The sequence below is a fragment of the Eumetopias jubatus genome, unplaced genomic scaffold, assembly GCF_037043125.1.
Source record: "Eumetopias jubatus isolate StellerSeaLion01/CBP00866 unplaced genomic scaffold, mEumJub1_p1.0 scaffold_8, whole genome shotgun sequence".
Classification (NCBI taxonomy): Eukaryota; Metazoa; Chordata; class Mammalia; order Carnivora; family Otariidae; genus Eumetopias; species Eumetopias jubatus.
Genome location: NW_028274814.1, coordinates 44,666,581 through 44,693,145, shown reverse-complemented (window position 1 = coordinate 44,693,145; position 26,565 = coordinate 44,666,581). Strand labels below are relative to the sequence as shown.

At 44.6% G+C, this 26,565-nt stretch overlaps 1 protein-coding gene across 3 annotated transcripts in view; it reads right to left on the bottom strand.

The window, feature by feature from the left end:
* Positions 1–1,052: 1,052 nt before the first annotated feature.
* CD4 (CD4 molecule) overlaps positions 1,053–26,565 on the bottom strand; it is a 42,465-nt gene continuing 16,952 nt past the window's right edge. For 2 of the 3 annotated variants that reach the window (XM_088025889.1, XM_028121104.2), the window contains 7 exons: positions 6,892–7,050; positions 6,226–6,483; positions 5,228–5,560; positions 4,247–4,447; positions 3,529–3,653; positions 3,129–3,196; positions 1,053–2,751 (listed from right to left, as the gene is read on the bottom strand). In XM_088025889.1, coding sequence (XP_087882015.1) covers positions 2,721–2,751; positions 3,129–3,196; positions 3,529–3,653; positions 4,247–4,447; positions 5,228–5,560; positions 6,226–6,483; positions 6,892–7,050 — 1,175 coding nt within the window. In that variant the 3' untranslated portion in view covers positions 1,053–2,720. The remainder of the gene's footprint in view (positions 2,752–3,128; positions 3,197–3,528; positions 3,654–4,246; positions 4,448–5,227; positions 5,561–6,225; positions 6,484–6,891; positions 7,051–26,565) is intronic. The other variant, XM_028121103.2, reaches the window with a different exon arrangement.

Sequence of the window (26,565 nt, the reverse complement as noted above, 5' to 3'; positions counted from 1 at the left end):
CCCTCCCCCCCACCCTCGGTCCCAGCCTCCCGGGCTCGGCCCGCCGCTCACTGAGTCTCTGCCCCCCACCCCAGGTCTGTGGGAGCCCCCGTCTCCTGGAGGCGCGCCGCCCGTGAGCCCCGGGTCAGGGGCCGGCCGGGAGCGGCTCCGGGTGGGGGGGGGCGCGGGGGCGAGTGCGGGGCGGGGAACTGGACGGCTGCGACTTGGAGGGGGAGGGGCGGGGAAGGCGCCGGCAGGGAGGGGGCGAGGACGCTGGCGGGGAACCGGCTTCATTGGTGAGACGGTTCGTGTCCTGCCCCCACCCCACCCCGGTTTTCCACACGAACACCAGCTCAGAGAGGCAGCTGGTGGTGTTCGGGGAGGAGGAAGCGTGTGTCACTGTGTGTATCCGCGAGGGCTGCGCCCCGCCCGGGGGTGCAGCTCAGACGGGCAAGTGCTGGAGGTTGTGCTGAAGCTAGGACTTCTGGGGGGTGGGGGGAACACAGGTCTCAATTCACCCCCCCCCCCCCACACACACATGTCGCTTCCTCCTCCTGGAACACAAACTCACACTTGTGTTGGGGGTGCAGCTCAGACCGGCAAGTGCTGGAGGTTGTGCTGAAGCTAGGGCTTCTGGGGGGGTGGGGGGGACACAGGTCTCGATGCACCCCCCCCCACACACACATATCCCTTCCTCCTCCTGGAACACAAACTCACACTTGTGTTGGGGATGCACAAAATTGGCAGGCACGCATTACAGTTTCTCTTGGTCCTTTCTCTCTCCCGCACACATGCGTGTGTAGAGCACACACAACCCTGCAGCCTCTCCCTCGGTATAGCTCCAGCGCAGGATTACGAAGTCTGGGGCTCCTGCACGCCAGGGCCCTGTGGGCTGGGCAGGTAGGTAATCAGCCTCCAAAGAATCCCCCCCCCAGGGAAACTTCATCTCCTTCCCCTGGCAAGCCTGGCAACCTCTCCTCTGGGTCTGATCCAGAAGATCCAGGTCCCCAGAGAAGAGTCTGTCTGTCTGCCTGTCTGTCACATACACACACGGACACACGAAGAAGAGCATCTTCTTTACAGTAAGTTTATTGTATTTTTCTGTCAGCTCAGGGACGCAGGGGCAGGAGTGGGCAGGAATAGCAAGCAAGCAGTGGGGAGCCCTCCTGGAAGGGGCAAGCTGGAAAGAGGAGACTAGGGAGAGGGGGTAGGGACTGAGACAGGTGGTGAGAAAGGGAAGGAAGGAGAGGCAGAGGAGGCTGGGGATCCTGAGAGAAATGGATCAAGAAGAGGAGGAAGAAGACTACTTGTAGCCCCAATTTTCTTGTATCCTGGATGGTGTGGGGGAGGGCTGAAGGAAAGTACAGGGCAGGGGGCCTGAAGCGCGGCTCTGTCAGCCTTCACAAGATGTCCCCTCAGAGGGTTCCCTCTCCAGCCATCTCCCCAGCCCCTCCCCCTGGCAAAGCTCACCTTCCAAGGTTCTGCAACAGGGTGAGTGGTAGGTCACTGGGCACTCTCTCCCACAGGGCCCATGCTCCCAGCCTGTGCTCTGATTAGGAGGACTGACAGCTTTGTCCTCTGGCAACAGGCTTCTGTCCGAGTTTCTGAACTCTCTGAGGCAGGCCCTGCCTGGGGTGGTGTGCTCTTATGAATCCAGAGGTGGGTCCTGGACAGCAGTGACTAATCAGCTACAGAGACCCACGTGGTACTTGTCTCTGTGTTCAGGGTACGGCCATGGAACTAGGCTTGAGGAGACCTGGGCTAGTCCTCTGGCACTGACTAGCTGTGTGACTTGGGCAATCAGCTGACCTCTCTGAGTTCCATTTCTGGCCTATAAATTGGAGATGCTAATCTTGGTCCTGACACTACTAAGCTCTGTAAGATCTTCTTTTTTTTTTTTTTTTAAAGATTTTATTTATTTATTTGAGAGAGAAGAGAATGAGAGACAGAGAGCACGAGAGGGAAGAGGGTCAGAGGGAGAAGCAGACTCTCCACCGAGCGGGGAGCCCGATGTGGGACTCGATCCCGGGACTCCAGGATCATGACCTGAGCCGAAGGCAGTCGCTTAACCAACTGAGCCACCCAGGCGCCCCTCTGTAAGATCTTCTTAAGGTTTAAACAGACAAAGGATGTGAAACTGGCTCATAAACTGACACATACTGCTTGGATAAGGAATCATGTCTGTGCACAAGTGTGCGCTCTGTACATGGGTGTGGGTCCAGGGTTGCCTGTTTGTGCACAGGTCACAATGTGAGTCTGTGTCCTGCCAACTCAGAGTGAGAAGCTGGCCAAATGGAGCCATGGAGGCAGCTGAGTCACGAGCCTTTGGATCTGGATTTACCCTCCTCTGGCTGTGTGATCTTGGGCTGGTCCCTGCCTCCTCTGGTCCCAAGGTCCCATCCAGTAAAATGACAGTCCTGTGCTTCATGCTTCAGACACCCAGCCTTGCCCTCCAAGCCAGGCAGGGCTGGTCCCACGTGATTCCCCAGGGACCAGTGGGCCATGGGGGAGAGAGCTAGGAAGAAATCATCGATAGGGTTAGGCTTGATGCAAAGGAAATGCTGTAAGCCTCTGCAAGAGGAGGACCAAGGGCCGAGTGTGGACAAAGGAGAGCAGGAGTGGGCCGGAAGTGTTGGGGTCTTCTACATTCATCTGGTCCGAAGGCCCAGGAGCCCAGGAGGAAAGGCAGGGGAAAGACTGCTGGGGAGGCTGCAAGCCGGAAACTCCCCTGGCCCTGCGCCTCAAATGAGATTGCATGTCTTCTGGAGCCCGCTGGAGGAAGAAGGAAGAGCAAGTTTATTCTTTTCCAAACTCCTTTGCATCCTCGAAGCTCCATGTCTCCGAGTCTGCGCTCTCCCTTCTTGTGTAGTGGCGGCCTCTGGGCCCCAGCTGCAGGGTGGTATCCAGAAGTATTCCAGGCCTGCTGCCGCCTCGCCTCTGCTCTCCACCCCCTTCCTGCTTCCTACCTCCTCAGCCACTCCTTTGCACCCTTCTTTGCCCTCCACCACCTCCCTTGAGCCCCCATTTTTCTCACCTCCATCCCGCCTCCCTTCCCTCTCTTCTCCCACCCCCCCACCCCTACTCGCCACCCTCCTCTTCCCCTTCCCACTCTCTGCCCCCCCAACCCCCCACCCCCACCAGTTCCTTACTGGGAGCACTGGCAGGTCTTCTTCTCACTGAGGAGTCTCTTGATCTGAGACATCCGCTCTGCCTGGCGCTGTCCAGGAAGAAGGAGGGGAGTCGTGAGGGTCCCAGGCCTCCAGAAGGGAGGTGCCCCTTGGAGGGGGCAGTGGGGAGAGCCGGGAGAGGAGAAGCAGTCACTGTGGCTGAGGCCATCTGTCCCAGAATTAACTCTTTGCTCTTTCCAGTCTCTCCCTCTGCGTGGGGCCTGGGACAGGGCCCAGTCTGCTGTGAGGGAACAGGGTGGGCGGGCAGAGAGCCTGAGCAGAAGCAGCTCACATATACAGAATACCTTTGTTGCTCTACCAGCCCCAGGGGCTCGGATGCCCTGTGGGGAGTGAAAGGGGGGGTCTGGGGCGGCTCACTCACCCTGCGGTGCCAGCATTTAACACAGCAGAAGATGCAGAGCCCAATGAAAAGCAGAAGGCCTAAGATCCCGCCCAGCACAATGGCCAAGAGCTTTGGCCAGGCCTTGGTGAACACTGGGGACAAAACTGCAAGCAAGAGAGAGAGAGATGTTTCAGCTCACTGCCCTCTGTCAGGGTGCCGGGCGTTCTGGAGGGCCCCAGGAAGGCCTCGCTGCCCAGCTACACTTGGGGCTCAGCCTTGGGCCGGGAGAGCAGGGCAGGGTGCACAGGGCTCTCACAAGCCGCCAGGGCTGAACGGGAAAGGCTGGGGCAGGGGTTTTAAGGTTTAGAGACTACAGGGCACTCCGGGGAACTGGAAGCAGTGGTTTCAGGCTGTGCACAGGGCACACGTGTGTGCATGTGTGTGTGTGTGTGTTTGTGTGTGTGTGTGTGTGTGTCCAGGTTCTGAAAGGAGCCAAGAGAGGCGGCTCTTGGTCAGATAGGCTCCATTCCTGGACTGTAGACCTCAAGGAGGTGGTAACTTGTGGGGTTACAGGTAGGAACCACACCTCGCCTTACCTCATTCCCCGTGTGTGTCCAGGCAGCAGGAGAATAACCCACCCCTCTCAGAGGAATTGGGAGGCTGGGACTCTGGGTGGTCTCCTCCAACCCGGGGAAGGTCCCACAGCTGAAGAGGGAGGGCCTTGGGGTTAGGCCATGGAACCTGGATCCTCACTCACCCTCGACCTTGGAGGCCAGCAGGACTTTGTCCTTGTCACTCAGTAGACACTGCCATGTTCCCCTCTCAGGGTCCACCACCGATACCAGCTTCTGCTTCTTCGAGACTTTGGCAGCCTGCTCTTCCAGATTCAAGCTCAGAGTCAGCTCAGGGGAGGTGGGTCCTAGCACCTCGCAGGTCACATTGTTCTGAGACTTAGTCACTGCAGAGGGATAAGAACCTGAGGCTGGGAGCCTGGATCTCTGAGCTCCTGGCACCTCCATACTCTAAGGGGCTTCAGTAGAACCATCAAAATGCTTCACACAGATGATCCTCTTTGAGCCTCTCGGAGCACATTTTCAAGCAGTTACATAAAGAAAACACAGCTTTTGAGGCTCAGGGTCTTGGACTTGAATCTTAGCCCCACTGCTTACTATCTGTGTGTCCCTGCAAGTTACTTGACAACACAAGCCCCAGACATTAATTAAATACACAGTAAATTCACAAACACATGTAAAGCTCTTGAATGGGTCTGGCACGTTTGAAGAAGCATCAAGTATTAGCCATTATTATTTGTGGAGTTATGATGGTGGGGGAGATAAGGAAGTGAAGAGTTCAGTGTGGATGGAGCCTGACATTACCTTTATCGCTATCATACTAAGAGCAGATTTTATTATCCTCATTAGGAGAAGGAGGCCCACAGAGGCAAGGGGCTTAGTCAGGGCCACAGAGGGTTGCATGGAGGCAGAATTAGAGCCTGGTTCTCAGCTCTCACCCTTTGGGGATTCTCAGCAGAGCCCACCCCAGGCTGGCTCATGGATGTCAAAGAAGGACATGTGGATTCCAGTCTCCGTTCCAAACCAGCCCCAAACCAGAAGGCCCTGGATCAGCTCCATCAGGAAACTAGGGCCAGGGCCAAGGCATCCCTTTCAGGGCCAACCCAACCTCAGAGCCCTGGACCACGCCCGTCCACTTCCCGCCCCTGCTCAGCCTACCTCCTCACCTCTCATCACCACGAGATTCACTTCCCGCTGCAATGTTCCCTTGGCAAGACTCAGGGTCAGGTTTCCAGAACCAGCATACTGAGACAAAGCCTGGGGCAGGATAAAGCTGAGCGGGGGAAAACTCTTCATCTGGAGTCTGGTGTGGTGAGAATCTTTCAAAGATAGCTTCCCATTCTCCAAGATGAAGGAGATCCAGAGCCGGGAAGAGGGAGTCCCCTCTGCCCGCCACCTCAGCTCCCCGCTCAGGTTTTCATCTTTGAAGTTAAGCGGGAAGGAGAACTCCACCTGCTCCCCTTCTTTTGTATAGACTGTGTTAGAGACCTTCTGGAAAGCTGGAGGCGGGAAGAGAGAGAAGCTGGGTGAGGAGAAAGGAAGATGAGGGTGTACGGGGTAGGGTGGGCATGGGCTGGGGGCCGTAAAGAGATGGAAGGGAGGGACCAGGTGGGTCCAAACCCTTAGGCTGCCACTTCAGGCCCTTAAATTCCCATCTACCTCTCCCATCCTCTCTGGTCTCTCCACCCCAGCACGTTCCCAAGGCAGCACCTCCTCCCCCTAGAAGCCCTCATAGAACAGCCCAGCCACAGGAGACCTCTCCCTTCCCAGGATCCCTGGAGCACAGAGGGCATTTGGCATGCACTACTTAGGTGCATAGTTTATCAGCCTTCGTAAGATAAGAGCAAATGCCTGCCTCGGGCTTACTATGTGTCATGCATTACACACATTCATTCTCACGGTAACACTACAAGGTCGGTACTGTCACGGTGAGCCTCATCCCTGAAACCAAGGCACGGAGAGGTTCGGTAACTGGCCCAAGGTCTCGCGGTTAAGTCAGAGCCGGGATTTCCTCGGGACAGATTTCAGCTCCAGGGGGACTAGCCCTAGCTGCCCTCTGTTGGCCTGCAGTGGACCCAGGAGCTGAGCAGTGAGAGCAGAGGGCGGGTCTGTCTGCCACTGAGGCAGAGGGGAAGACTGCAGGGGGGAAAAGCGCCCCTCTTACCCAGCACCAAGATGTTTATGTTGAACACCACTGTCTTCTGGTTCTGGGAGATGGTGCATGTCCAGGTACCGCTCTCCTGCGGCTCCACCCCAGACAGTGAGAGGCTTTGGCCACTGCTCTTGCTTTTATTCCCTGGACCTTTCCATTGCACGGAAGGGCTACTACCAGAGGGGCCCTCCACGGTCAGGGTCAGCTGCTGCCCTTGCAGCAGGCGGATGTTGCTGCTGCCGCCACTGCCGGTGTCCCACTTGGCAGTCACTGTGGAGGAACAGGCCACCCGTGTCACACACATGCTATCCCCAAGGGGAAGGAAGAAGCCAGGACACCAGGAGTGTCTCTCCATTACCCACCGCCAAGACCCAGCAACCCAGCCCCAGCCCGGGGCAGAGTTATCCTCTCTTCCTCCTGCCGCCTCCCCTTCTCTCTGCCTCTGTTGCTCTCCCTCCTTCCTCGGGCTCCTGCCCTTCTCTCCCCGCCCCCCACCCCCCAGGTTTCTTCCTTTCCCACTGAGCAACCGGAGGCCCGAGGAGGGTTTGAGGAGACGTGGGGGCCCCTCTGAGCCGTCTCGGGACTGTGGAGGGACCACGAGCTCAGGGCTTGGCTCTGGTGCATGAACGGGAGTCAGAGAGAACGGCAGGTTGGTTGGAGGGATCCTCATCTACTCACAGTTGAACACCAGCAACTCCACCTCTTGCTTCTTGCCCTCTACCTCACAGAAGTAAACCCCTGAGTCTGCTGCTTCAAGATCCTTGATGATCAGAGGAAAGGATCCTTGGTCCCACAGGTTTTTTTTCGATTCGACGCGATGCTTCAGCTTGGAGGCACCTGGGAGCAGAAACCATATGGAGGAGGTTGGGGTAGCCTGAAGGCATGGCATCCCTCGGGAGGGCAAAGCCCACAACTCTTCTGATCTCGGTCCCTAACTTCCTGCAGAATCTGCCCCGAGTCAGAAAACCCGAGACTGGTGAGGCCGTCCCATCACACTCACGTAACTGGCCAGGACAATATCTTGTTAATCCGAAATAAAGTAATATCCTTATTTCAAGAGCACCAACTCCTACAGGGCCCAATACTTGACACGCATCATCTCAAGTGATCTTCACAACAATTCCAGGAAGTAGGTACTGTTTGGCCTGTTTTGCAGATTATGTAGTTGCCCCGCCTTGTACTTACGCACTGGTGGCAGGAACATAAATGAGTACGATTTCTTTGGAAGGTAATTTACAATATCTACCAGAATTACAAATGCACATACAAAAGTACCTGTCCACCAAGAAAGACTAGGTCAAGTAAATTATAGTTCGCCCCTTCAGTGCAATGCTGTACGAGAAGAAGGAAGCTATCTACTGAATGGAAGAATAGCTAAGAAACATCATTAACTAAACAAAGCAAAATATTAGACAGGCTACCATTTGTCTACAAAGGAGGGAGAAATTTATCTTTATCTATCTCTCTGCAGATGCCGTGTATAGGAACACAGGTTTCCAGAAGTAAACAGAAGAACATGGTAACTTGGGTTGCCCCCGGGACAAGCGTGGGAGGGGGCTTCTCACGACATACCCTTTCCTACCTTTTGGATTTGACTCCAGTAAGTGGCGGAGTCAGGATTAAAATCCAGGCCTGTTAGGTATACTAGCAACACTGTGTCTGGAAGGTTCCTCAGGCGGGGCCATGTGGCCTCCTCCGGTCTCCTCCCTTTGTACCTAACCACCATCACCAGGAGGAAGTTCTTCTCTTTAGCTAATCACTTTCTGGGTGTGGCGGCAGCCCCAGAATTCCTGTAGAGGGAGGGCTTTAAAGGCTAATCTTACACAGCAAATGCACAATTTTTAGTTAAAATACGTATTTGGAGGGATGAGGCGAAGGTGGCTGAGAGCAAAACCCCACCCTCAATCCCTTGGGCTCCGCTTCCGTTCCCCCTGAGCAGTCACAGACCCTCTCCCTGTTTTCTCCTCGGTGCGGGAGTCTGGGGCTCATGCTGGCCGAGCATTCTCCCCCACCTCCTGCTGCCCCCACTCCCCAGGCTCATCCTCCGTGGGAGACCTTTCCAGATGAGCTGTGACCCTGGGCTCTCCCTCAGCACTGCCCCAAGGGCCCTGTACTTGACTCTGGGAGTCCCTGCCCTCTGGCTCTTTCCCTGGCTCTGCACTTCGTGTAGCTCCCCTGTGGCTCGGAAATCCTGTTGCATTCTTTTCACAACTTACCAAGCTTCTTAGACTAGTAGTCCCCTCAGGTTCTACCCCCTTTTCTACCTTTTTGGTCCTCTCCTCCTTCGTGAGCACCATTTCCTTTTCTTCATCTTGGGCTCTTGCTCTGAAGACTGCATTTAAGTGTTACCCAGACTCTGTCTCACGGTCTCTTCCCCATTTCCACAGACATTCTAAATCCCAGGGCAACGCGTGTCAGCGCTGTGAATGACTCCCAAATTGATATTCCCGGCCTCAACCTCTCTCCTCAGTTCCGGGCCCACATTTCCAATGGCCCAAGGCATAACTTTATCTGAAAACCCTGCCATCCCCCAAAACTCACCGGGTTGAAAATGAAGTGGGTCACCCTTTTCCTAAAATAACTTCCTCCTTGCTTTCCTTTTCCTCTTCTGGGCCCTGTCACTTGGGCAGGCTGTCACATACTTTGTAGAAGAGATCGCAAGGTGGTGCAAGAGGTCTAAGAGTAGGTGTGAGTCTGAGATAAATCGTGGAGAAGACCCGTGTTGCACCAAGCCTTAAAAGAAGAACAGGCAGTGCGCCAGAACGAAGGGGGAGGAATGAGCACATCCAGGAAGTGGAAAGGCTCCAGGAGAGCAGTATAAGCAACCACCTCAAAGCAATGAGGAAACCACGAGGGTGTCTAGGTTTCCAGCTGGGAAGCTGGGGGAAGTGATGGCCAGGTGGTGAATGTCCAGCAGAGGCTTCTGGGCCGGGTCCGATGGACTAGAGGTGACATGTACAAGGCATTGCTTTGGAAGTCAGTACCGAAGCAGGTGGAAGAGAAATCAAAGTAGGAGGGACCAGGAACAGAGAGAATTGCCCAGAAGCTTCCTCTGTAATCCAGGTGGGGGAGTTCTGTGGTCAGGGCTAATGACAGTGCCATTCTCACAGGAACAAAGAAGATTGTTAAATAACAAAAATTCAACTGAATTGTAGGGATCTAATTGGCCTTATTAATGGATTCATGAATTGGGCAGCATCCTATCTAGCAAGTAAAGGGGAGCTCTGAAGGGCTACAGAGAAGGAAAGTGTTTGTTTGGTTGTTTGTTTTAAGGTATTTATTTATTTATTTGAGAGAGAGAGAGGGAGAGCCTGGAGGGGGGAGGGGCAGAGGGACGAGCAGACTCCCTGCTGAGTGCAGAGCTCAACACAGGGCTGGATCCCAGGACCCTGAGATCATGACCTGAGCCGAAGGCAGATGCTTAAGCTTAACTGACTGAGCCACTCAGGTACCCCAGAAAAGGAAAGGTTATTAAAGGTAGAGAGGAAGTGGAGAAAAGGAAATTATTAGGAAAGACTCCATTGTTTTAAGCAAGATCACCCTCCTAAGGGAACCAAAAGGGGTCCATCAGTAAATTTTCTAGTGCTGACCAGGAAATTCCCATGTTGACTAGTTAAAGGTCACATTTCTGGGGGTTGAAACTGCAGTTAGGTTTTAAGTTAGTAAAGGTATTAAGTCTTGGTTTACTGACTTGGGGCCTTAGCCTAAGTGACACCATTTTTGGCCTGTCACTTTCATTTTAATAAGATGAAACAGAAAAACATTTTCAAAGGAAGGAATGGTCATCATGGGTGACTGATGGGAAACCAGGGATTGAAGCAGAGGAAAAAAAAAAAAAAATCCTGACTCTGGTTCAGAAACTGGGGGAGTCACGAGAGAGAAACTACCCTCATCAGAGATCAGGAAACTGAGAAAGCAAGCTGTTCTGGAGGAAAGTCAAATCCTAAAACAGAACAAAAGCGCTGATACAAAAGAGAATTTTTAGAAAGGAGCACATTGGGAGCACATTGGGGGCACCTGGGTGGCTCGGTCGTTAAACGTCTGCCTTCGGCTCAGGTCATGATCCCAGGGTCCTGGGATCGAGCCCCACATCGGGCTCCCTGCTCTGGGGAAGCCTGCTTCTCCCTCTCCCACTCCCCCTGCTTGTGTTCCCTCTCTCGCTGCGTCTCTCTCTGTCAAATAAATAAATAAAATCTTAAAAAAAAATAGAAAGGAGCACATTGTTTCAACCTCACAGGCAATCAAAAAAATGCAAATTAAAACAAAGATATATTTTTCAACTATCAAATTAGCTAAAAAAAGAAAAAGAAAGAAGGAAAGAGAAGTGTTAAATAATGCTATTCAGTGCCGGTAAGGGTACTACTAGTGGAAAAGGCACCGTCAGCTAGACTTAGTGTAAACGGAGGGAAGCTTTCTGGAAGCAGTCTTGCAGCATATACTATCTATTATTTAAAGTTTATATCCTTAATTTCATTTCTAGAATGTTATCCTTAATACAATAATTTAAAAATGCAAACCAAAATGTAGATACAAAAATAATAGTGTTGTTAATAGGGTACAACATTAGACAAAAAGATAATGTCTGTATATTACAGTACATTAATTTGATGGAATATTAGGTTGGCACCAAAATAACCCAAATAATTTTGTTTTCTTTCTTCCTATTTAACCCATCCCCCTACCCACCACCCCTCTGGTAACCATCAGTTTGTTCTCTATAATTAAGAGTCTGTTTCTTGATTTGTCTTTCTTATTTTTTCCCCTTTGCTGGTTTGTTTTGCTTCCTAAATTCCACCTATGAGTGAATTCATGTGGTCTTTGTCTTTCTCTAACTGATTTATTTCGCTTAACATTATACTCTGTAGCTCCATCCATGTTGTTGCAAATGGCCAGATTTCATTCTTTTTTATGGCTGAATAATATTCCACTGTGTGTGTGTGTGTGTGTGTGTGTGTGTGTGTGTGTGTGTGTGTGTGTGTGTGTTTATACCACATCCTCTTTACACCACATCATCTATGGGTGGACACTTGGGCTGCTTCCATATCTTGGCTACTGTAAATAATGCTGCTATATACATAGGGGTGTGAGTAAATACCTAGGAGAGCAATTCCTGGGCCATAGGGTAGTTCTATTTTTAATTTTTTGAGAAACCTCCATACTGTTTTCCCCAGTGTCTGCACCAGTTGCATTCCCACTAACAGTGCAAGAGGGTTCCTTTTCCTCCATATCCTCACCAACACTGGTTGTTTCTTGTGTTTTTGATGTTTGACTTAGCCATTCTGACAGGTATGAGGTGATAACTCACTGTAGTTTTGATTTGCATTGATTTGCATTTCCCTGATGATGAGTGATGTCAAGCATCTTTTCATATGCCTGTTGGCATATCTGTATATCTTCTTCAGAGAAATGTCTGTTCACGTCTTTTGTCCCTTTTTAGAAAGAATTATCTGTGTTTTGGGTGTTGAGTTCTATCAGTTCTTTATATATTTTGGATACTAACCCTTAATCGGATATGTCATTTGCAAATACCTTCTCCCATTCCGTAGGTTGCCTTTTAGTTTTGTTGATTGTTTCCTTCACTGTGCAGAAACTTTTTATTTTGATGTAGTCCCAATGGTTTAATTTTGTTTTTATTTCCCTTGCCCCAGGAGACATTTTTGAAAGAATTTGCTACAGCTGATGTCAAAGAAGTTACTGCCTGTGCTCTCTTCTAGGATTTTTATGGTTTCAGGTCTCACATTTAGGTCTTCAAGCCATTTTGAGTTTACTTTTGTGTATGGTACAAGAAAGTGGTCCAGTGTCATTCTTCTGCATGTTGCTGTCCAGTTTACCAGCACCGTTTTTTGAAGAGACTTTTTCCCATTGGATATTCTTGCCTTCTTTGTCAAAGACCAGTAGACCATATGTGAGTTTATTTCTGGGTTTTCTATTCTGTTCTATTGATCTATGTGTCTATTTTTATGCCAGTATCATACTGTTTTGATTACTAATGCTTTGTAATATAACTTGAAATCTGGAATTGTGATGCCTCTGGCTTTGGTTTTCTTTTTCAAGGTGCTTTGGCTATTCAAGGTCTTTCATGGTCCCATACAAATTTTAGGATTGTTTGTTCTAGTTCTGTGAAAACTGCTGTTGGTATTTTGATAGGGATTGCCTTAAATCTGCAGATTGCTTTGGGTAGTATAGACATTTTACCAATATTTGTTCTTCCCATCCGTGAGTATGGAATGTTTTTCCATTTCTTTGTGTCATCTTCAATTTCTTTATCAGTGGTTTATGTTTTTCAGAGTACAGGTCTTTCACCACTTTGGTTAGGTTTATTCCTAGGTATCATTATTTTGGGGGCAATTACATTAAAACAATTTTTAATGATGAAAAATATTCATAATAACACATTTTAAAAGTTGCATTGGAGTAGTCTTTACTTTTTAGTTTTGAATTACAAAATTTATACAGACTCAGCACTTCCCTTTTCCTTTGCCTACCCTTCTAATATTACTGTAGATAGTTTGGTGTGGATTCCTCTATACTTTTTTCTTTGCTCATGCAAACATATATTCACACACATTGAATTTTTAAATTAGAATGGGATTATTCTGGGGTGCCCGGGTGGCTCAGTTGGTTAAGCATCCGATTCTTGGTTTCAGCTCAGGTCATGATCACATGGGTCATGGGACTGAGCCCCGCATTGGGCTCCATGCTCAACAGGGAGTCACTTGAAGATTCTCTCCCTCTGCCCCCTCCCCCCACTTTCTCTCTCTCTCAAATAAATAAATAAATCTTTAAAATGGGATTATAGGGGTGCCTGGGTGGCTCAGTCATTAAACATCTGCCTTCGGCTCTGGTCATGATCCCAGGGTCCTGGGATCCAGACCCACATCGGGCTCCCTGCTTGGCGGGAAGCCTGCTTCTCCCTCTCCCACACCCCCTGCCTGTGTTCCCTCTCTCGCTGTGTCTCTCTCTGTCAAATAAATGAATAATCTTTGGGCGCCTGGGTGGCTCAGTTGGTTGGGCAACTGCCTTCGGCTCAGGTCATGATCCCAGAGTCCCAGGATCAAGTCCCGCATTGTGCTTCCTGCTCATTGGGGAGTCTGCTTCTCCCTCTGACCCTGCTCTCTCTCTCTCTCTCAAATAAATAAAGTAAAATCTTAAAAAAAATAATCTTTAAAAAATGGGATTATATTAACATACACTTACTCTTTCCACTTAAAATATGCTAGACATCCTTCTAAGCATATACACGTGGAGCCTCTTCATTTTTTTTGTTTGTTTTATTTTGATATTATGAGAGCTAATCTTTTTATTCTCTTGATTTTCTAAATATAAGAAATAATAGGGAAATCTTGAGTACCCTTTACCTAGGTCACCCCAGTGGTAACAGCTTGCAAAATTGTAGAATATCACAACTGGGATTTTGGCACTGACACAGTCAAGATACAGAACATTTCCAACACCACAAGGATGTTGCCCTTTTCTATAGTCATATCTCCTTCCTCCCAGACCCTTCCCTCCCACACCCCTCCCTCCCTTAACCTCTGGTAATCACTAATCTGTTCTCCATTTCTGTAATCTGTCATTTCAAGAATGTTATATAAATAAAATTATACAGTATCTTACCTTTTGGGATTGACTTTTTTTTTCAGGTTGCCATATATATCTATAGTTCATTCTTTTTACTGCTGAAAAGTATTCCATGGTATAGGGATAGCCAGTCATCCACTGAAGGACATTTGGGTTGTTCCTACTTATTGGCTTTTATGAGTAAATCTGCTATAAACAATTGTATACAAATTTCTGGGTCAACATAAATCTTCATTTCATTTCTCTGGGATAAATGCCTAGGAGTGCATTTGCAGGGTTGTTGCATGTTTGGTTTTTAAGAAACTGCCAAACTTTTTTTCCAGAATGGCTGTACCATTATATACTCCCACCAAAAATGCCAGAGTAAACCAGTTTCTCTTCATCTTCACCAGCATTTAGTATTGTTACTATATTTTTTATCTTGGCCATTCTGATAGGTGTGTAATGATATCTCATTGTGGTGCTGATTTGCATTTCCCTAATGACTAAAGATGTTGAACATCTTTTCATGTGCTTTTTGCCATCTCTATATCCTCTGTGGTAGAATATCTGTTCATATCTTTTGCCCATTTTCTAATTGGATTGGGGTTTTGTTTTTTGGGGGGGTTGGTATTGAGTTTTGAGAGTTGTTTATATATTCTAGGTACTAGTCCTTTGTTGGATAGGTAGTTTGCATGTATTTTCTTACATTTTCTAAATTGTCTTCTCCTCTTTCTAGTAGACTTCTGCAGAGCAAAGTTTTTAATTTTGGTGAAGACCAATTTATGTATGTTTCCTTTTAGGGATTGTGCTTTTGGTATCAAGTTTAAGAACTCTGCCCAGTCTAGGTCCTGAAAATTCTCTCATATGGGTTATAATTTTACACTGAAGTTCATAGTCCACTTTGAGTTAGTTTTTAAATAAGGTGTGAGACTTAGGTCAATGGTTTGTTGTTGCTGATGATCGCTTTTACCTACAGATGTCCAATTATTCTAGCACCATTTATTGAAAAGGCTATCTTTCCCTCAATGCACCATTGTAAAAAAAAAAAAAGTCTGTTGGACATATTTTGAGGATCTATTAATGGGTCCTCTATTTTGTTCCATTGATCTGTGTCTAACCCCTCCACCAATACCACACAGATTTGATTAGACTAATTATATAATAAGTCTTGGAAGCAGATAGACTGAGTTCTCCTACTTTATTCTCCTTTTTCAAAATTGGTTTAGTTCTTTGAGTTCTTAGGCTTTCCCTAAACATTTTTTTTTTTAAAGATTTTATTTATTTGACAGAGAGAGACAGCGAGAGCAGGAACACAAGCAGGGAGAGTGGGAGAGGGAGAAGCAGGCTTCCCGCGGAGCAGGGAGCCCGACGTGGGGCTCGATCCCAGGACCCTGGGATCATGACCTGAGCCGAAGGCAGACGCTTAACGACTGAGCCACCCAGGTGCCCTCCCTAAAAATTTTTGAATAATCTTATTTATATCTACAAAAAAAAAATCTTGCTGGGACTTTGATAGGAATTGTGTTAAACCTGTATATCAAGTTGGGAACTGACAACTTTACAATATTGAGTCTTCCACTTATAAACATGGAATGTCCTCCATTTATTTAGATCTTCTCTGACTACTTTCATCAGTATTGTGTAGTTTTTAGCACACAAATCCTGTGCATGTTTGTTACATTTACCTAAGTATTTTTTTGAGCATTTGTAAATGGCATTATCTTTTTAATTTCTGTAGGTACATATTCATTGCTAGGATATATGAAAACAATAGATTTTTGTATGTTTCTCTTATCTTCTGTAACCTCACTAAACTCACAAATTGATTCTAAGAGGTTTTTAAAAATATAGAATCTTTAAGATTTTCTAAATAAATAATCATGTCATTTGCAAATAGGAACAGTTCTACTTCTTCTTTCCTAATCAGTATTTCTTTTGTATCCTTTTCTTGCCTTATTGCACTGGGTAGGGGTTGCAGTACTATGTTGAATACAGGCAGTAAAGCAGATATCTTTGCTCTGTTCCTGATCTTAAGGGAAAGCATTCAGTCTTTCATTATTAAGCATGTTAGTTGTAAGATTTTTTTTAGATGCTTTTTAAACTTTCACTCAACTTGGGGCACCTGAGTGGTTCAGTTGGTTAAGCATCTGACTCTTGATTTTGGCTCAGGTCATGATCTCAGGGTTGTGCGATCGAGCCCTGCATTGGGCTCCACTCTGTGCATGGAGCCTGCTTAAGATTCTCTCTCTCTCCCTCTCCCTCTGCCCCTCTCCACCCCCTCCCTGCTCTCTAAAAAGTAAATAAATAAAATCTTTAAAAAAATTTTTTTCGCTCAATTTGATGTACTTTTTCTCTTGAGACTTCATTGTTGACCCACAGAATACTGAAAAGTTGTTTTCAAGTGTATGGAGATTTTCCTGTTATATTTCTGTTATTGATTTCTGGTTTGATTCCATGTGGTCAGAGAACACACTGCACAATTTCAATTATTTTAAATTTGTTGAGGTTTAGGGTGCCTGGGTTGTTCTGTCAGTTAAGCGTCTGCCTTCAGCTCAAGTCATGAGCCTGGAGTCCCAAGATTGAGCCCCACATTGGGCTCCCTGCTCAGTGGGGAGTCTGTTTCTCCCTCTGCTCCTCACCCCACTCATGCACTCTCTCTCAAATAAATGAATAAAATCTTTAAAAAAAATTTGTTGAGGTTTGTTTTATGGCTCAAGATATGGACCATCTTGGTATATGTTCTGTGGACATTTGAAAAGGATGAGCATTCTGCTGCTGTAGGGTAGAGTGTTCTATAAACGTCAATTAGATCCTGTTGATTGATGGTGTTGTTGAGTTCTTCTATACCTTTGCTGATTTTCTGTGTAGTTGTTTTGTCAATTGTTGGGAGAGGGGTGTTGAAGACTCTAACTATAATGTGGATTTGTCTATTTTTCCTTTTAGTTCTATCAGTTTTCCTTCACGTATTTTGCGGACCTGGTGTTTGGTGCATACCTATTTAGGATTACTACATCTTCTTGAGGGATTAACATCGTCATTATTATATAATGTCCTTATCTGACTCTGCTAGTTTTTTTGTTCTAACATTGACTTTATCTGATATTAATATATCCATTCTTGCTTTCCGTTGATTAATGCTTGCATGGCATACCTCTTATCCATCCTTTTACTTGTCAACCTTCCTGTGTCATTATATTTGAAGTGAGTTTCTTATAGACAACATATTGTTGGGTTTTGCTTTTTAATCTACTCTGTCAAATATTTAGACCATTGACATTTAATGTAATTATTGATAAGTTAGAACTTAAGTCTGCTTGTTCTGGTTTTTTTTTTAAAGATTTTATTTATTTATTTATTTGACAGAGAGAGACACAGCGAGAGAGGGAACACAAGCAGGGGGAGTGGGAGAGGGAGAAGCAGGCTTCCCACAGAGCAGGACACCCGATGCAGGGTTCGATCCCAGGAGCCTGGGACCATGACCTGAGCCGAAGGCAGATGCTTAATGACTAAGCCACCCAGGCGCCCCATGCTTGTTCTGTTTTCTGTTTTCTTTTTCCTATCTTTCTATGGGTTACTTAAACGTCCTTTTTTTAAATTTTTTTTTAAGATTTTATTTATTTATTTGACAGAGAGAGATAGCAAGAGCAGGAACACAAGCTGGGGGAGTGGGAGAGGGAGAAGCAGACTTTCCGCCAAACAGGGAGCCCAACGTGGGACTCGATCCCAGGACCCTGGGATCATGACCCGAGCTGAAGGCAGACGCTTAATGACTGAGCCACCCAGGCGCCCTAAGTTTTATTTTTATTTAAGTAATCTCTACACCCAATGTGGGGCTTGAACTCACGACCCTGAGATCAAGAATCACATGCTCTTCTGACTGAGCCAGACAGGCGCCCCTTGAACATCTTTTGGTAACACATTTTTTTAGAATAGTTTTAGATTTACAGAAATATTATGAAAATCTTAGAGTTTCCAAATACTCTATACCAAATTTCTCCTCTTATTAACATCTTACATTAGTATTGAACATTTGTTATAAGTAATAAATCAATATTAACACATTGTTATTAACTAGTCCATACTTTACTCAGATTTCCTTAGTTTTTATCTAATGTCCCTTTTTCACCCCAAGATCCCGTCTAGGAGACCATATTACATTCAGTTGTCATGTCTCCTTTGGCTCTCCTTGGCTGTGACAGTTTTCAGACTTTCCTTGTTTTTGATGACTTTGACATTTTTGAGGAATACTGGTCAGTTATTTTGTAGAATGTCTCTCTACTGGGGGGGATTAGTCTAATGTTTTTCTCTCGATTAGACTGGGTTTATGGGTCTGAGGGGGGGAAGATCACAGAGATAAAGTGCCACTGTCATTGCATATCAAGGGTACATACTATCCACATGACTTATGAGTGTTGTTGATTTTGATCACTTCGGCTTTCTCCACTGTAAAGTTATTCTTACTCCCCTTTCCATGCTGTACTCTTTGGAAATTAATAACTATGCACAACCCACACTTAAGGAGTGAGGAGTTATGCTCCACCTCCTTGAGAGGAAGTTATCTACATAAATTATTTGGAATTCTTCTACATAGGAGATTTGTCTCTTTTCCCCATTTATTTATTTATTCACTCAGTTATTATATCAGTATGGACTCATAGATATTTATTTTATACTTTGGGATGTAAACATTTTTAAATGTGTTTTAGAATCCATTTTATTTTACCTGTGGTAATTTTGAGTGTATCTCTTTGTACATTTTTAGGGATTACTGTAGGTACTACATTATATGTATATATAACCTATCATAGTCTACTTTTGTTATCATTTTACCTTACCTGCCTTTACATTCTTTTAACCTCCCCACTTATTATTTTATTTTATTTTAAAGATTTTATTTATTTATTTGAGAGACAGAGAGAGCACAATTGGGGGACAGAGGGAGAGGGAGAAGCAGACTCCCCACCCAACAGGGAGCCTGACACAGAGCCCCATCCAAGACCCTGAAACCACAACCTGAGCCGAAGGCAGATGCTACTGACTGAGCCACCCAGGTGCCCCTAATGTCCCCATTTATAATTAGTTGTCTTAAATATTTCCCCTATGTACATTTAGAAACACACAGATAATGTTTTCACTTTTTTTAAAGATTTTATTTATTTATTTATTTGAGAGAGAGAATGAGAGAGAGAGAGCATGAGAGGGGGGAGGGTCAGAGGGAGAAGCAGACTACCCACTGAGCAGGGAGCCCGATGTGGGACTCGGTCCCGGGACTCCAGGATCATGACCTGAGCCAAAGGCAGTCACTCAACCAACTGAGCCACCCAGGCGCTCGATAATGTTTTCATTTTTGCTTTAACTGTCAAACATAATTTAGAAAACTCAAGAGGAAAAGGAAAGCCTAATATATTTATCCATATATTTGTTTACTTTGTTCTTTCTTCCTGATATTCTCAGATTCCTTTTTCATTATTTCCTTTCTGTTTAAGGAACTTGCTTGAGCCATTCTTTTGGGGTAGGTCTGCTGGCAACAAATTCTTGGTTTTCTTTCATCTGAAAGTGTCTTGACTTCTTCATTCCCAAGGATATTTTCTCTGGGTATAGAATTCTGGGTTTACTATTCTCTTCTTTTAGTATTTGAATAATATCATGTCACTTTCTTCAGACTTGCATGGTTTCTGATGAGAAATCTGCTGTCATTTAAAATGGTACCCTGTGGGTAAGGTAGTCAGTTTTCTCTAGTTGTTTTGAAGATTTTTTCTTTAGTTCTTTAGTTCTCAGAAGTTTAATTATGATAGGTCTTGATAGGGATTTCCTTAGGTTAATCCTGCTTAAGGTTTGCTCAGCTTCTTGAATCTATAAACTAATATCTTACCAAATCTGGGACATTTTTAGCCATTATTTTTTCAAGTATTTTTTCAGCTCCATTTCCCCCCCTCTCCTTCTGGGACTCCATTGACACAGATACTAGATCTTTTGTTATAGTCCCACAGGTCCCAAGGCTTTGTTCATTTTTTTCCAGTTGATTTTCTCTCTGTTGTTCAGATTGCATAATTTCTATTATTCTATTTTGCAATTCACTGGTTTTTTCCTCTGTCCTTTTCATTTTGTTGTTGAGTCCACCCCCTGATCTTTGTACTTTGGTTATTATATTTTTCAGTTCTAAAATGTCCATGTGTGGGCGCCTGGGTGGCTCAGTTGGTTAAGCGACTGCCTTCGGCTCAGGTCATGATCCTGGAGTCCCGGGATCGAGTCCCGCATCAGCTCCCTGCTCAGCGGGGAGTCTGCTTCTCCCTCTGACCCTCTTCCTTCTCGTGCTCCTATCTCTCATTCTCTCTCTCAAATAAATAAATAAAATCTTTAAAAAAAAATTTCCATGTGTTTTTTTTAATTATATCTTTTATGCTTTTGCTGAGTTTTTTCCATTTTGTTCATTTGTTTCAAGTATGTTTGTAATTGCTTGCTGAAGGATTTTTTACTGTGGCTTCTTTAAAATCTTTGTCACACAATTCTTTTTTTTTTAAGATTTTATTTATTTGACAGAGAGAGAGACACAGTGAGAGAGGGAACACAAGCAGGCAGAGGGAGAGGGAGAAGCAGGCTCCCCCCTGAGCAAGGACCTGACGCGAGGCTCGATCCCAAGACCTGGAGATCATGACCTGAGCAGAAGGCAGACGCTTAATGAGTGAGCCACCCAGGCACTCCTGTCGCATAATTCTAACATCTCTTTCATCTCAGTGTGGGCATGCACTGATTTTTTTCATCCAGCTTGAGATCTTCCTGGTTTGGGGTATCATGAATGATTTTTTTAAAAATAGCTTTATTTTTTTAAGTTTATTTTTTTAGTAATCTCTACACCCAATGCAGGACTTGAATCCATGGTCCTGAGATCAAGAGTCACATGCTCCTCTGACTGAGCCAGTCAGGTGCCCTTCATGAATGATTTTTTATTGGAACCTGGACATTTGAATGTTATGTAATGAGATTTTGGATCTTATTTAAGCTCTCTATTTTAACTGGCTTTCTTTGACATCACTCTGACAAGGGAAGAGAGTGGCGCCATCTTACTACTGCCAGGTAGGGATAGAAATCTAGGTTCCCCTCTCATTCTACATTGCTGCTAGAAGGGGATGCTCCCTATAACTGGACAGGGGTAGAAGTTCCAGCTCCTCACATGGTCTCCATAAACCCTATGGTGGCAGCTTTGTTATTGCTGAGTGATGGTGAAAGTCTTGACTCTCCACTAGACCTCCTCTGACAACCACCCAGCAAGGATGGGCGCCTCATGACTGCTGGGTGGGGGTGGAAATCCAGGCTTCTTATGTGACCTTTACAGACAAGGCAGTGGGTTGAGAACCCTTGCCAATGGCTGATGGGAATCAATGGCCCAGATTTCTACTGGGGCCGGTGGGGGTATTGGGGTACCTCATTACAACCTCAGGAGGGTGGAAGTTTAGGCTCCCCACTCAGCCTTTCCTGGCATGGGAAGGAGCCACTGTTTTTCTTTTGGTATTTGACAGGAGTAGAGCAGTTATTATCTAAAAGTATTTTGTCTTTCCAGGTTTCTCCTTTCCTGGTCCTTTGGCTAGAGAGAGCAGGCTTTTTGTTGAGTCTTATTTTTGTCTGTGTCCATTGAGGTTTCCAAGTTGCTGACTTCTTTAGCTCCAAGACTGGGATATACAAGGCAAAAGAAAACTCACCACTATGTTGTTCCTCTGACCCTGGGGTCCCTACCAGTCTGCAATTTTCAGAGTCTTCTTATGTTAGTTCTATATGTAATGTCCAGGGTTTTCTGTTGTACTTAATGTGCTTGGCAAAAAAGTATGTTACTACGGATTGAATTGTGTGCCCCCCCAAATTCATAAGTTGTAGCTCTAACACGCAATGTGATGGTATTTGGAAATGGGGTCTTTGAAAGATAATTAGATTTAGATTTAGATGAGGTCACAAGGTCCTCATGATGGAATTTGTGCCCTTATAAGAAGAGACACCAGAGAGCTTGCTTCTTCTCTGTCTCTGCCATGTGAGGACACAGCAAGAAGGCACTACCCATAGGCCAGGAAGACAGTTCCCTCCAGAACCCAACAGTGTTGATACCCTAATCTTGAACTTCTCACCTACAGTACTGTGAAAACATAAATTTCCATTGTTTGAGCCACCTAGTTTATGGTATTTTGTTATGGCAGCCCAAGCTGACTAATATATATGTCTACTCCGTTTTCCTGAAAGCCCTCATTTTTTTTTTATTATTCAATTCTTTCCTCACTAACAGATACTGAGGTTGAATTTTATTCTTGTATAGTATAAGCAATGCTTACAACATCCTTGCACAGATATCATGAAATATTCACAATTTTATTTCTGTCAAGTAAATTTTCCAGAGTAGCTATTACTACATAAAAGAGTTATAATTTTGTTTTTGTTAAACTTTGGCAGATTACTTTTATTTTATTATTTTTTAAAGATTTTATTTATTTATTTGACAGAGAGAGACACAGCGAGAGAGTGAACACAAGCAGGGGGAGTGGGAGAGGGAGAAGCAGACTCCGTGCTGAGCAGGGAGCCCGATGCGGGGCTCAATCCCAGGACCCTGGGATCATGACCTGAGCCGAAGGCAGATGCTTAATGACTGAGCCACCCACGCACCCCTGGCAGATTACTTTTAAAAATTAGTCTAATAATTAATTGTCTCATCATGATAAAATGTCACGAGGGAGTAAGATAAAAGGTAATACAGCATGATATCATCTATGTAAAAATATATACAGTATATTTTCCACACTAAACAAAGCCTGGAAGGAAATAAATCAAAATGTTAACAGAGGATAGCTCTGAATGGTGGAAGTATGCATGCACTTGATTTTCTTCCTTATTCATTTTTGCATTTGCCAAATATTCTGTAATGAGTATGTAATACTTTTTAAATCTGGAGAAAAAACAGTAACGCCAATAAAATCTGCATAAAGGAAGTAATGTATTGGAAGGTGCAAATTAATATATAGTCAAATCTTATAGCAGGTGCCATTGGAGAAAAATTTGTATAGCAGAAAGATATCTAAAGATGAAGCTGAACTGGCCCACCAATTTCACTTCTAGGAATTTATCTTACAAAGACATTTGCATATATGTCCAGAGATACACAGTTTGATTCACCGTTTGTGATAGCAATAAACTGAAAACAGCCTAAGTGTGCGACAATATGGGTTACTCAAATAAATCATGGTATAATTATGAAAAAGAACTATGTAGTCACTGAGAAGAAATGAGGTAGAAATACAGACATATAGATATATAAACACACACATATGAATATAGAACAACCTTCAAAATATCTGTCTAATTTAAAAGAAAGAAAGCAAGGTTAGAACCACTATCTGAATGTCTCTATTGTTTTCCACTGTATTATATCCCCAGCGCCAAATGTAGAACATTACCTGGCACTTGTAAGCACTCAATATATATATATATACATATGTACATACATATATATGATGAATTTATTATTTTATGTAAAAAAAGAGGGGACTGTATACATATATGCAGAGATCATCTCTTGAAGGAAACACAGTAACTGGTTAAAAGTTGCCTCTGGGGAAGGTAACTGAGAAACGGGATCAACAGTAGAGGAAGATTTATTATCACTTATTAAAAATGAGACAACAGGCCCGAAATGGAGTCACTTATGCTAATCCCCACATCTGCAAACCAAGACTCTCTTAGGAATGTAATCTTTAACCAGACAGTCTGGAATTACTTGGTCATCACTAGTGAGGAAGTCTGCCTGATATACCCTTTCTGTCCCCCTTAGGAAGGTGACCTTGCCTGAAATGTGCACTCTTTGCTAATAAACTTTCCTGCCCCCTCTTTGCCTTTAAAACCTTTCATTTTCTACAGCTCCTTGGAACCCCTTTCTATTTGCTGGATAGGATGCTGCCCAATTCACGAATCACTGAATAAAGCCAATTAGATCTTCAAATTTACTGAATTGAATTTTGTTTTTTCACAGATTTGGCAGCAGTGGTGGGATTGAAGGAAACTTCTGACAGCATTCAGGGACAATGAGAAACACAGGCTTCGTACTTGTGAACGCTTTTGAGTTCTCTGTATTTCTCACCATTTCCAAAGGCCATGGGTAAGTCCCTCTTGGTTCTGAGTTCCACACTCTTTGCATCAAGCTCCTGATCTAAGTAGCTTTCCATTCAGTTCCTCATTTGTCTGGAATCACTAGTTCCATGTTGGGAACTGGTGGTAATTTGGACCACAGTTCACCATTTGATTGGAAAACCCAGTCCTTGGTTCCATCCCCAGATTCCAAACTGGGAACTGCTAGCAATTTAGTCTGCAATTCTGCATTTACTTGGAATTTCCCTAGATTCCACTATAGTAACTGCTATTTGGAATCAGCCCACAGTCCTAATTTTGGGGGGTTTGCTAGTACAATCCTTTCTCCAAACCCCGGTTTCACGTTTGGGAATTGCTGGTGGTACACAGCAATGTGTACTTGGCCAAGCCACAGTAATATCTCTCGGTTACTGCTGGTATATTAAGATGCAGATGTTTGGTTTGTTTTGTGTAGATAAAGGCTACTGCTACTCAGAAGTAGCTGCAAAATTGTTGGGCACAGGTTGAGCACTTAAAAGTTGTCAGAGCAGGGGCGCCTGGGTGGCTCAGTTGGTTAAGCGACTGCCTTCAGCTCAGGTCATGATCCTGGAGTCCCGGGATCGAGTCCCGCATCGGGCTCCCTGCTCAGCGAGGAGCCTGCTTCTCCCTCTAACCCTCCCCCATCTCATGTACTCTCTCTCTCTCATTCTCATTCTCTCAAATAAATAAATAAATCTTTAAAAAAATTTTAAAAGTTGTCAGAACAGTTGCCACCTAACCTAAAGACTCCCGTGTCAGTATAAGTTGGTCATGGTATGGTTTAGGTTGACATTAGGTCACCCACCAATCTCAAGATTGAGCTACACTGTAAAAGATCACACAATTCTCAACCCAGCATCACATCCCCTTTAGGCTCAAGAGACCCAAAGGCTTAGCTTAAAAGATAAATAAATAACGATAAAGATGGGATCCTTAAATTCTAAAAAGTTAAGCATGTCACCTTCTAGCACACATGCTCATTTGTCTAATCTTAGGTTGTTTTTAATAAGATTTGGTCATATTCATAGATATTTATGGCTTCTGGACCATAGGATGTTCACTCTCACCCCCTTTATTCAACATAGTATTGAAAGTCCAAGCCACAGCAATTAGACAACAGAAAGAAATAAAAGGCATCTAAATTGGTAAGGAAGAAGTAAAACTATACACAGATGGATGACATGATACTATATATAGAAAACCCTAAAAACTCCACCAAAAGACACTAGAACTGATAAATGAATTCAGTAAAGCTGTAGGATACAAAATCAATGTACAGAAATCTATTGCATTCCTATACACTAATAAAGCGGCAGAAAATGAAGTTAAGAAAACAATCCCATTTACAATTGCACCAAAACCAATACAATATCTAGGAATAAACTTAACCAAAGAGGTGAAAGACCTGTACTCTGAAAGCTATAAAACACTGATGAAATAAAATTCAAGATGATGCAAAGAAATGGAAAGACATTCCATGCTCATGGATTGGAAGAACAAATATTAAAATGTCTATACTAGGGCACCTGGCTGGCTCAGTCGGGAGAGCATGAAACTCTTGATCCTGGGGTCATGAGTTCGAGTCCCACGGTGGGTATAGAGATTACTTAAAAATAATAAAATTACAACAAAAAAAATTTTTAAATAAAATAAAATGTCTATACCACCCAAAGCAATCTATAGATTTAATGCAATCCCTATCGAAATGCCAACAGCAATATTTATGGAGCTAGAACAAACAATCCTAAAATTTGTATGAAACCACAAAAGACCTCAAATAGCCAAAGGAATCTTGAAGGAGAGAAACAAAACTGGAGGTAACACAATTCCAGATTTCAAGTTATATTACAAAGTGGTAGTAATTATAACAGAATGGCATAAAAATAGACACATAGATCAATGGAATAGAAGAGAAAACCCAGAAATAAACTGTAATTATATCATCAATTAGGTGGCTCAGTCACTTGAGCACCTGCCTTTGGCTCAGGTCATGATCCCAGGGTCCTGGGGTTGAGTCCCACATCAGGCTCCTTGCTCAGCGGAGAGCCTGCTTCTCCCTCTGCCTGCAGCTCCCCCTGCTTATGCTCTCTCTCTCTGACAAATAAATAAACAATTTTTTTTTTAAAAGAAGACCTAAGTGTGAGACTTGAAACCATAAAAACCCTTCCCCCCCAAAATTTTAATTTAAATTCTAGTTAGTTAACGTATAGTATAATATTGATTTCAGGAGTAGAATTTAGTGATTCATCACTTATATATAACTCCCAGTACTCATCATAACAAGTGCTCTCCTTAATACCCATCACCCATTTAGTCCATCTCCCACCCATCATGAAACCATAAAAATCCTTGAAGAAAGCACAGTCAGTAATCTCTCTGACATTGGCCATAGCAACATTTTTTTTAGAGACGTCTCTTGAGGCAAGGGAAATAAAAGCAAAAATAAACTATTGGGACTACATCAAAATAAAAAGCTTCTGCACAGCGAAGAAACAATTAACAAAACTAAAAGGCAACCTACAGAATGGGAGAAGGTATTTACAAAGGACATATTCTGATAAAGGATTAGTCTCCAAAATATATAAAAAACTGATACAACTCAACACCCAAAAAACAAATACTCCAGTTAAAAAATGGGCAAAAGACATGAAC